Here is an 11,965-nt window from a genome sequence, read left to right on the forward strand (position 1 = left end):
CCTTTTTATTCTTTCCCCTCTCACTGGAAACTGATGTCCTCTCTTCCTTGATTCTGCAACCCTGGGTAAAAGACTGAGTGCATTCATCTCATGAGTCCATGCCTCTCATGATCTTATTCACTTCTGTAAGACTCCCCCCTCAGTTTCCACCACTCTAAACTTGTCCAAACTTTCCCAATAAATCAGACCCTTGAGTCCAAGCAACATCCTTGTAAACTCCTTCTGCACTCTTTCCAGTTTAATAACATCCTTCTTACACCAAGGTGACCAAAACTGAACCTAATTCTCCAAGTGCAGTCTTACCAATGTCCTGTACAACTGCAGTATAACTTCCCAACTTCTAAACTCAGAGCCCTGACTGATGAAGGCCAGTGTGCAAAAAACCTTCTTCATTGTCCTGACGACCTGTGACTCACATTTCAGAGAATTGTGTACCTGAACTCCAAGCTCCTCTGTTCTACTACACTCCTTAAGGCTCTAACATTCACCGTGAAACAGCCATCTTGTTTTGACTTTCCAAAATGCAGGACCTCAGACTTATCTATTTTAAATTCCATTTGCCATTTCGTGGCCCACTGCCCCAGCTGATTAAAGTCCTGCTACAATTTATGAGAACTTTCCTCACTGTCCAGAATACTACATATTTCAGTGTAATAGTGCAGCAAAATGAAACATAAGCTCCCCACCTCTTGAGAGCATTGAGTATTGCACTTGAATTTATTTGAAAGTCTTGATTCAAGGACATCAAGTTCATTAAATCAGATCGCTATGGTGATGCAAAAGCCCAAGATAAGATGCCAGATAAATCTACATCTGGATAATCCAAAAAAAGGGCTGCCATATCCTATACAGATTTTCAGTTTTTGGTGGACCATTTTCATAATAAAATCCAAAGGAATATGTTCCATAATTAGCGTATGCCAAGCCAATAGACCCGGTCGTGGGGGAGGGGTTTCAGAGATCCAGCACATCACAATTCTTTTCCTTGCACGAAAAGTGAGAATATTAAGAAGTTTTTTTCTCCATGAGCATCTAAAGAAGAAAAATTGGGGAGGGCCAGGAGAAGAGAGATAGGGTCCCTCTTAACTTCGATCCCCAAGAGCCTCTCTATTACTCCTGCCACAGCACTCCAATATCTGCTTGAGGCAAGACCACAGACGAGTGAGAGTATTGATACTTATTTTACACTTAGGCCATAGTGAAGATACTCCCACCTTAAATTTAGTGAGATGCTCTGGGGCCAAATGGGCCCTGAACAGAATTTTTACCTGCATGGCTTGATCCCGTTACAGATTGAAATCTTTCTCATGTTTTTACAAATGTTCTTCAATGTCTTCATAGACATCTCACCCCCTTGCTCGCTCTCCCAGAATCCAGAAAGCTGCTCAACACATTCTGAAAGAGCATCTCCTAATCTCTGAAAAGAGAGAGTACTTACAGCATGAAGCATCCTCTCCTCTGTGGCAGATCTGTAAGAGTCAGTCAAAACCGTAGTCCCTTTTTGAATAAAATTCCTGACTCGAAAAAAACGAAAAGGTTCACTGCTCGCCAAACCATACTTATGGGTTATTTGGTGAAAGGACATCATTATTTCACCTTCATGTAAATCACCCAGACAGGAGATTCCACTAGGTTCCCAAAGCGTAAACCCAGGGTCTATTATCCCCAGCTGAAAACCCAGCATACCAGCTGTAGGGGTAAGAAAAGACGTTTGGATATGCTACCCTCACTCTGCCGCATTGCCCTCCATGCTTTGACAGTATTGACAATTATCAGGTTACGACAATATTCCATAATTGTCTTCATTATATCTAAAAACAGCAGACTAATGAGGGGACACTTCTACCTGGGAGACCTCAATATCTATCCATATTGGCGCTAGATCATCACAAGCTCAGTCACTAACAAAAGATAAAAGAGAACTCAGTTGATATCTTTTAATATCAGGAGGACCACACCCCAACCCCCACTGCAATTTAGCCAGCTTAATGAGAGGCCGCCTACGGCACCAGATAAAGCAACCAAAGCAACCATGAAGTCTCTGGAACATTTGCCTAGGAAAAATTAAGGGGAGAATTCATATAGTATATAGCAAATGGGAAGGACATTCATTTTAATGAGAGCTACTCGGCCTAGCCAGGATTTTGGAAGCACCTCCCATCACTGAAGATCTTGCTTAATCCTGTCAAGCAGATGGGCAAAATTGACCTTAAGCAACTGATCAAAGACAGGAGTAACAAAGCTGCCAAAATAAAGAAATCTGCCGTGACCATTTAAAGGGGAACTGTGATTCACCCTGTCCATCAGATATTCTCCTAAACCTCCCACTCCTCTCCCAGTCGGAGAACACTTCAGTGGTCTGGGACATTAAACCCTCAGACCTTCGGGTGACCATTCTCCAAAATGAACTTTGGGACAGGCAACAATGAAAAGTGGCCGAGCAGAGGCTGATATCCAGGTTCGGTACCTATGGGGATGTCCTCAACCAGGACATTGGGTTCATGTTACACTACAGGTGACCCCATTGCACTATACATACACAGATAGATGTACACACACAGACAGACACACACAGACACTCCTACACGCAAACACACTCCTGCAGGCACACAGTCTCCTGCAGACACAAACACTCAAGGATACACCTCTGGGACACCCGGACCAACCAACCCAACCACCCTGTGGCTCAACACTTCAACTCCCCCTCCCACTCCACCAAGGATATGCAGGTCTTTGGACTCCGCCATCGCCAGACCACAACAACACGACGGTTGGAGGAAGAGCACCTCATCTTCCGCCTAGGAACCATCCAACCCCAAGGGATGAACTCGGATTTCACCAGTTTCCTCATTCCTCCCCCCCCCACCTTGTCTCAGTCAAATCCATCGAACTCAGCACCGCCTTCCTAACCTGCAACCTTCTTCCTGACCTCTCCGCCCCCACCCCAGTCTGACCTATCACCCTCACCCTGACCTCTTTCCACCTATCGCATTTCCAACTCCGCTCCCCCAAGTCCCTACTCCCTACCATTTATCTTAGCCTGCTGGACACACTTTCCTCATTCCTGAAGAAGGGCTTATGCCCGAAACGTCGATTCTCCTGTTCCCTGGATGCTGCCTGACCTGCTGCGCTTTTCCAGCAACACATTTTCAGCTACCTACAGTGTGGAAACAGGCCCTTCAGCCCAACCAGTCCACACTGACTCTCCAAGGAGTAACCCACCCAGACCCATTTCCCTCTGACTAATGCACCTAACACTATGGACAATTTAGCATGGCCAATTCACCTTACCTGTGCATCTTTGGACTGTGGGAGGAAAATGGGGAGAATGTGCAAACTCCACATAGACAGTTGTCTGAGGCTAGAATTGAATGGGGGACCCTGGTGCTGTGAGGCAGCAGTGCTACCCACTGAGCCACCATGCCACTCAAATTATCCATGGAAATGTAGGGTTACAGAGAGAGAGTAGAAATAGGGAGCGTAGCTTTTATTTGTCATTTCTACCATATACAACTGATGTAAAGTGATACAACATTTCTCCAGTATCGAGGTGGGGTGGATCTGGATGGGATGCTCTTCAGAAGGTCTTTGTGGACTCAATGGGCTAAATTGTCTGCTTCTTCATTTTAGGGTTCTATGATTAGGCTACAGCTAGAGTGCTGTGTGCAATTCTGGAATCCAGATTTCAGGTGGGATGTGAATGTGTTGGAGAGGATGCAAAGGAGATTTGCCAGGATTTAGCCTGGGCTGGAGAGTTTCAGTCATAAAGAGAGATAGGATAGACTGAAGTTGTTTTCCTTGGAGCAGCGGAGACTGAGGAAGAACATCATGGAGATGTACAAAATTATGAGGTGCATGGAGAGGAAAGAACTTTTCCCCTTGGTGGTGGGATCAACGGCACATTTATTGGGGCAGCCAGTGAAGGGGAGATGTGCGGTAAGATTTATTTTTTACAGAATTTTACACAGAAAACAATTAAATGACATTTGGAATGATACATGGGTAGTAAAGGTGAAGAGGAATACGGACCAGATGAAGGCAAATGGGACTAGGTCAGCATGGATGTGTTGGGGCGAATAGCCTGTTTTTGTCTTGTATGACTCTGTGACTCTGTCTGAGAGGGTGGTCAAGACCTGAACACACTGTATGCTAGAGGCACAAATCATTTCAGAAGTATCTCAATGTGCAGTTGTAATGCCAAGGAATATGAGGTGAGTGACCAAGTGCTGGAAAATGGGATTAGAACAGGGAGGTGTTTGTTTTTGACCAACACTGATTTGATTGGCTGAATGGCCTTTTCCCTTGCGCAAATCTCCATTACTCTAGGGTTCTCTCAAGTTTTCAATTAACTTCTTTGAAAAACTCTTTAAAGAGGAGACAATAACCAGGAAATAAATCCATAATAACCCGCCCCTGAAACTGTGCAGAGTTTCATTGAACATAGAACATAGAACAATACAGCACAGAACAGGCCTTTCGGCCCACGATGTTGTGCCAAACAATGTCCCTTTGTAACACTCTGTTGTACCCGGGGGAAAAGTTTCTGACTGTCTACTCTATCTATTCCTCTGATCATCTTATAAACCTCTATCAAGTCACCCCTCATCCTTCGCCGTTCCAATGAGAAAAGGCCTAGCACTCTCAACCTATCCTCGTACGACCTATTCTCCATTCCAGGCAACATCCCTTCTCACTATCCACAACTCCACCAATCTTCAGTAAAGAGCATGTCCTAGCTTCTCTTCCAACAAGCTTCTTCCTGAAAGAAATGAATCACAAACAGTGAGGATGGCAGTAACAGATTTCAGGAGGAGACAGACACGCTGCTGAAATGAGCAGACACAACACGGAAGTGTAAAGTGATACATTTTGGAAGGAAGATTGAGGAGAGGGTAAAATAAACTGGAACTAGCCATCAATCCCGCTCACAGACACCGTGACTCTCATACTCCCATTATACCAGACACACCCACACATTCTCCACATAGAACTATAACTGTGAGGTAGTGAGGACTTGAGAAGTCGGAGTGGATAAAGTGTGGCACTGAAAAAGACATAGCAGGCAGGGCAGCATCTGAGGAGCAAGAGAGTCGATGTTTCGGGCTTAACCCTTCATCATTCTTCCTCAACGGAATTTAAATTCTCCTGAATCTCTCGAAGGTTTTTCTCTATTGGTTCTACAAACTCTTCCCTGAGATCTCTGAGTAAACGCTGCTCTTTCTCAGTGAGAATCTGGTGCATTTTAGTGAACTCGGATGTGATGTGGGTCTGCAGACTGCTCCCCTGTTCCTACCAAATGAAATGTGAAACCTCATTAATGTCCCGCGATAAAGGGAACAAAACTAACCCAGATCCCAGAGAATCAGCACAGGGAGAGCTCACCCTCACTTCGGAAATCTTCCGTTTCTGGGTCAGTTCCGTTTGTAGAACGGCCGATTTCTTCACTGTGAGAGAATCTAAGGAAGATTTTAGCTGATCCTGGAGTCGGGAAAAAAAATCGCAGAATTAAAGCGTCACACCTCGAATCTGTGACACAATTCACAGCTTTTAAAACATTTTCCCTCTACCTTGTGGGTATTAAACCCTTCTGTACTCTGTATAAAGCAGTGCTCTCTGTGTTCCGGTGCAGTGACACAAATCAGACCGATCAATTTCCTGTCATTTTCACAAAACAGCTTCAGATCTTCCCGATGTTCCTCACAGTGAGGTTTCCTTCTTTTTCGGATCCAGCTTTAATTTTGGAGCCACCTCAACCAGATTCTCAGGATTTGGAGATACCGGTTTTGGACTGGGGTGTTCAAAGTTATAAATCACCCAACACCAGGTTATAGTCCAACAGTTTTTTTTGGAAGCACGAGCTTTGAAATGCTCATCAGCCATGATTGAATGGCGGAGTGGACTCGATGGGCCGAATGGCCTTACTTCCACTCCTATGTCTTATGGTCTTATGGTCTTTCGGAGTGCTGCTCCCTCATCAGGTGGTTGTGGAGTATATACAACTCTGACAGACCCTCTGGAGGATCTGGGTGTAAGATCCAGCTCTGTCACCTGGATTGTGTGAATAAAAACAACAGCTCACCCTCAAACGCGAAGTACTGGAAACGCTCAGGACAGTTTCTCGGACGTAAGGACAGAGATGGTCTCTCTGGAGTCTGGATTGTGAAGATGGAACATTTATTTTGCGCCGTTTACAAGGTCGTTTCAAGATTACGGATTTCTGAAGTGGTGTCAGTCTCACTTGTTGTGATTGAGAGAAACACATCAGGTACCTGAAGCCCTGAAGAAGGGCTTATGCCCGAAAAGTCGATTCTCCTGTTCCCTGGATGCTGCCTGACCTGCTGCGCTTTTCCAGCAACACATTTTCAGCTCTGATCTCCAGCATCTGCAGACCTCACTTTCTCCTCAGGTACCTGGAGCCCAGTGAGCAGAGCAGCTGCCTTGTCCCCTCTCAGTCCCGCACGGCAGGCTCCGTCTGGATTATTGTTCAGGCCTCGTTACTCCTGACCTGACTCAGAGGGAAGAGCGCTCCCACTGGCGCCGCTTGGGATGGGGAGGTAGGGGGCACTGGGTACGGTGTCGGCACCTTTACAAATACAACTGGATCAATCATGTGAAAAACTCCAATGTTTACTCTTTCAGTCTTCGGAGGCAGCGATCATGTGGGATTCTTTCCTCTGAAAGAATATGGATAGAGACACAACCGGATCTAGGAAAAAGGGAGGAAAGTGGATGAAAGGATGGGAAATCTCTCATGAACTTGTTGAACGTAGAAAGTCACAGAGTAAAAGTGTTTGACGCCGAATGATTTTTCTAAGGTGTTCTCAATCTTTCCCCTTTCACCCGATAGATTGGCACAGTTTCAGTGAAACCAAAGCAAAACACTTCAGGCGCTGGGAAGCTGTCCGAGAATCAGAAAACACTGGAGATACTCAACAGGTCTGGCAGCAACTGTGAAGAGGGAGCCCTTTTGAATCCAATCTGACCCTCTTTTGGAGTGGAGAGGCACGTGGGGTTGTGGTGAGGTTTACTATGTAGGTAACAGTGGGGAGGGGCGAGTGGAACAGAAGGGGCTGTTCGAAGTGGGGGAGGAACAGAGATCACAGAAGTGAGTGGGAATGAAACAGGCTGGTCAGCCCAGCTTATTCCGTGCTGACCAGGAATCCGAAACAGAACTGGGCCCATTTTGCTGCTTTGACCCAGACTGGGGCGGTGCAGTGTCTCAGTGGTCAGTATTGCTGCCTCACAGCTCCAGGTACCCCGAGTTCAATTCCAGCCTGGGATGACTGACCGTGTGGAGTTTGCACGTTCTCCCATGTCTGCTCAGGTTTCCTCTTTCCTTCCACAACCAGAAGATGTGCAGGTCAGGTGAATTGGCCAGGTTACATTACCCATAGCATTGGGTGCATTAGTCAGGGGTAAATAAAGGATCGGAGAATAGGTCTGGATGGGTTACTCTTCAGAGGGTCGATGTGGACTTGTTGGGCCGAAGGGTCTGTTTCCGTACTGTAGGGAATCTAATCTAATCCTTTTACACCTTAGCTGCCCAAATATCTTTTCAATATTGTAAGTGTACCCACCTATAACACCTCTTCTGGCAGCTCGTTCCATTTATACAACACTCACTGTGTGGAAAGTTGCCTTTCTGATGCCTGTGGAAAAAGTGAGGACTGCAGATGCTGGAGATCAGAGCTGAAAAATGTGTTGCTGGAAAAGCGCAGCAGGTCAGGCAGCATCAAAGGACCAGGAGAATCGACGTTTCGGGCATAAGCCCTTCTTCCTGAAGCCCTTTATCCTTTATAACTTGTACCTTGCCTCTCATGATTTTATAAACCTCTATAAGGTCACTCCTCAGCCTCTTGTGCTCCAGGCACAAAAAGCCCCTGCCTATCCAGCCTCTCCTAAAAGGGCAAATCTTCCAGTTTCAGTAACATTCTTATCAATCTTCTCTGCATCCTTTCCAGTAACATAACATCCCTCCTATATCAGGTTGGAGGTACTTTTTCTGTCTTACTATGGGGCTCAAATTCAGAAAACATTAATGTAAATTTATACCCTGATAAGTTACAAATGCTTTGAGCCAATCTCCCTTCCCCTCCCAGAGGGGGATTTGGACCTCTTTGCCATAGAGAGCTGTAGGGGCACATAGATTCTTGATCAGTCGGGGAATGAAGAGTTATGAGGAAAGTGCAGGAAAACGGTTGTGAGGAATGCCGGATCAACCATGATCCTATTCAATGTTAAAGCTGGCTTGAGGGGCTGGATGGCTCCTACTGTTCCAGTTTCTTATTATCTTATAGCTGCACAGGTGGGAGTGATGCAGTGAAGAGGTGTGTGGCAGCAGTTACAAAGCTACAAGGCTGGAGGCCACAGGGGATTGGTGGAAGGTTGGGAAGTGAGGCTGAAAAGGGGATTAAGCAGATGTAAACCTTACAAAAAAAAATTGTGGATGTCATTGTAATAAACATATACAATTGGATAATTTAACATTAAACAGATTGCATTTGTGTGTTATCACATCACAAAGCAATTCACATACTGTTGCTAAATTATGCCTTTTGTCATGTTCCAGTTAAGATGCTGAAGTAATTAGGAACATATTGCTTTCCTTCTGCCTTCTGATAGTAATTTATTGGAGGGAAGTCAGTAATACAGGATATTAATGAATTCTTATCATTTTGTTTCTGAAGAAGGGGCACTGGATTTGAAATGTTAATTCTGTTTCTCTCTCCACAGATATTGCCAGTCCTGATGTATTCCTGCAGTAATATCTGTTTCTGTTTCTTTCAGATCTGCAGCATTCACAGCTCTTTGTTTTGCTTTTGTACCAGAGTAGCTGTAAATAATCAGGGTTAATGGGAGAATACAAGCCAGCTCTGCTAAAATCATATGGAAGAGAGCAGACGCTGTGGGTTTGTGGACATGGTGGGTGAATAACTGGGTGGGTAAGAGGCATGAGAACCAAAATAGAGTACAGAATGGTGTGAAGTTATTGAACTCCATGTTCCGGGTTTCTGGAACTGCATGTTGAGGAGCCAACTAGGGATCAAGCTATTTTGGATTTTATGTTATTTGGACCATCGGCCCATAGATATAAGAGCAGAATAAGGCCATTCAGCCCATTGAGTTTACTTTACCATTTGATCAGGACTAATATGTTTTTCAGCACCATTCTCCTACCCCTTCCCTGGAAATCTTGATCCCCTTACCAGTCATGAACCTATTCATCTCTATCTTAAATCCATTCACTGATTAGTCTCCGTAGCCTTTCCAGCAAAGAGTTCCACAGCTTTATTATGTACAAATAGATGGTTGAAGAATTTCTAGTTGAAGAAATTCTGCCTCATTTAAATTCTAAAGGGTCATCTCTTCACTCTGAGGCCTGAGGTCTGAGTCTGTCCTACTGGTGGAAACACCTTTTCCACATCCACTCTATCCAGGCCTTTCCCATTTAGTTGTAAAGTTCAATTAGATCTCCCCTCATATTTTTGAACTGCATGGAATGCAGATGCAGAGTCCTCAACTGCTCCCCCTACGAGAAGACCTTCATCCTCAGGATCATTCCAGCAAGCCTCCTGTGGACTACAACCAACACTGCATATCCTTCCTTCAAAACAGAGCCCAAAACTGGTCACAACATCCAAATGCAATCTGACCAGAGCTTTATCCAGTCTCAGCAATACATCCCAGCTCCTGTAGTTTAGATCACTTGAAATGAATACCATCATTGCATTTGCTTTCCTAACTATGAACTGAACATGCATGTTAACCTTAAGATAATCCTGAACTAAGATTTCTAAGAACCTTAGCATTTCAGACCTGCAAAAGCTTTCCTGTTTGGAAAACAGCCTGTGCCTTTATTCTTTCCACTGAGTACAGAATCTCACACTTTGTCACGTTATATTTCATCATATCCCTGACAAATTTACAAAATTCTTTGAGGTGGTAAAATGCAGGGTAATATATTTATATTTTCAGAAAGCACTTGGTAATTACATATGAACCGATGGCACTGGGGGAAGTAAGTTAGCATGGATAGAGGGTTGGGTAACTAATAGATGACAGATAGGATTAGATTAGATTAGATTCCCTACAGAGTGGAAACAGGCCCTTTGGTCCAACAAGTCCACACCGACCCTCTGAAGGAAAGCATTTTCAGAATGGCAACCTATAGGGTTCAAGTATACTTCTTAGAAAGCTGAATCACAGTGTGGCTTAGAAGGCAAGTAGCATGCTTGTTTTCATTGCTAGTACCTTTGAGTAAGTGTGTTAGGATGTTATGCTGAGATTGTACAGAACATTGGTGAAGTGTGTTCTGGAGTGTAATGTACAGTTCTGGTCAGCAAGCTATTGGAAGGACATCATTAAATTAGAACAGAGTGCAGAAAAGATGTATCAAGATGTTTCTGGGAATGGAGGGTTTGAGTTATAAAAATAGGCTAGATAGGCTGGGACTTCTTTCACCAGAACAGAAGAGGTTGAGGGGTGACTTTATAGAGAGTTATAAAATTATGAGTGTATAAGTAAGGTGAATAGCAAGGGTCTTTTTCGTAGGATGGGGGAGTTCAAAACTAGAGGCATTATTTTAAAGTGAGAGGGAAAAGATTTAAAAAGGACATGAGGGCCGCCCTTTTTACACAGAGAGTGATTTGTGTGTGGACTGACCTGTCGGAGAAAGTGATGGATTCAGGTACAGTTACAAAATTTAAAAGACATTTGGAGAAATACATTAGTAGGAAAGATGTGGTGGGATATTGGCTAAATAAATGCGATGGGACTACTTTAGTTTGGGAACATGGTCAGCTGGGACTAGTTGGACCGAAGAGTCTGTTTCCATGCTGTATGACTCTGTGACTGTATCCACTAGTTCTTTTAGGAGAAAGTGAGGACTGCAGATGCTGGAGATCAGCGCTGAAAATGTGCTGCTGGAAAAGTGCAGCAGGTCAGGCAGCATCCAAGGAGCAGGAGAATTGATGTTTCGGGCATGAGCCCTTCTCATGCCTGAAACGTCGATTCTCCTGCTCCTTGGATGCTGCCTGACCTGCTGCGCTTTTCCAGCAACACATTTTCAGCTCCACTAGCTCTTTGCCCACCTCACCTCACCTATCCAAGTCCTTCTACACTCTCCTGGCTTCCTCAATGCTACCAATCCCTCCACCTACCTTTGCATCTTTTGGAAACTTAGCAGCAATGCCCTCATCCAGATTGTTAATGTATAACATGAAAAGTTGTGGTCCCAACACTGACCCTTGCGGAATTCCACGAGTAGGAGAAAGTGAGGACTGCAGATGCTGGAGGTCGGAATCGAGGAGTGTGGGCTGGAAAAGCACAGCAGATCACGCAGCATCTGAGGAACAGGACAATCGATGTTTCAAGCATAACCAGTTGTGCTTTTCCAGCATCACACTCCTCAACTTGGATATCCACAAGTAACTAGCTGCCATTGTGAAAACAATCCCTTCATCCCTAATCTCTCCTTTCTAAATTCTAGAGAGTGAAGAGCCAGACTATTTACACAATTTAATTCAATTTCTTACAAATAATACAATCTCTGCCCGTCCACGCTGAGATAAATGTATCATCGATAGTCACATGTGAGGTGCCGGAAGACTGGAGGTTGGCAAACATGGTGGCACTGTTTAAGAAGGCCGGTAAAGACAAGCCAGGGAACTATAGACCAGAGAGCTTGACCTCAGTGGTGGGCAAGTTGTTGGAGGGAATCCTGAGGGACAGGATGTACATGTAAATGGAAAGGCAAGGACTGATTCGGGATAGTCAACATGGCTTTGTGCATGGGAAATCATGTCTCACAAACTTGATTGAGATTTTTGAAGAAGTAACAAAGAAGATTGATGAGGGCAGAGCATAGATGTGATCTATATGGACTTCAGTAAGGCGTTTAACAAGGTTCCCCATGGGAGACTGATTAGCAAGGTTAGATCTCATGGAATACAGGGAGAACTAGCCA

The 11,965-nt window shown here is 44.6% G+C and overlaps 3 protein-coding genes across 4 annotated transcripts in view; 1 reads left to right on the forward strand and 2 right to left on the reverse strand.

Annotated features, from left to right (window-relative positions):
- LOC122541188 (zinc-binding protein A33-like) overlaps positions 1-1,450 on the reverse strand; it is an 18,002-nt gene extending 16,552 nt beyond the window's left edge. Inside the window, exon 1 of the mRNA XM_043677814.1 lies at positions 1,351-1,450. Within this exon, the coding sequence (XP_043533749.1) occupies positions 1,351-1,450 (100 nt within the window). The remainder of the gene's footprint in view (positions 1-1,350) is intronic.
- Positions 1-11,965, reverse strand: part of LOC122541545 (zinc-binding protein A33-like) — a 267,926-nt gene that overhangs the window by 190,234 nt on the left and 65,727 nt on the right. The gene's annotated exons all lie outside the window — the stretch shown is intronic.
- LOC122541440 (zinc-binding protein A33-like) overlaps positions 1-11,965 on the forward strand; it is a 206,845-nt gene that overhangs the window by 162,274 nt on the left and 32,606 nt on the right. The window lies entirely within an intron of this gene.

Source organism: Chiloscyllium plagiosum, chromosome 37, assembly GCF_004010195.1.
Source record: "Chiloscyllium plagiosum isolate BGI_BamShark_2017 chromosome 37, ASM401019v2, whole genome shotgun sequence".
Taxonomy (NCBI): domain Eukaryota; kingdom Metazoa; phylum Chordata; class Chondrichthyes; order Orectolobiformes; family Hemiscylliidae; genus Chiloscyllium; species Chiloscyllium plagiosum.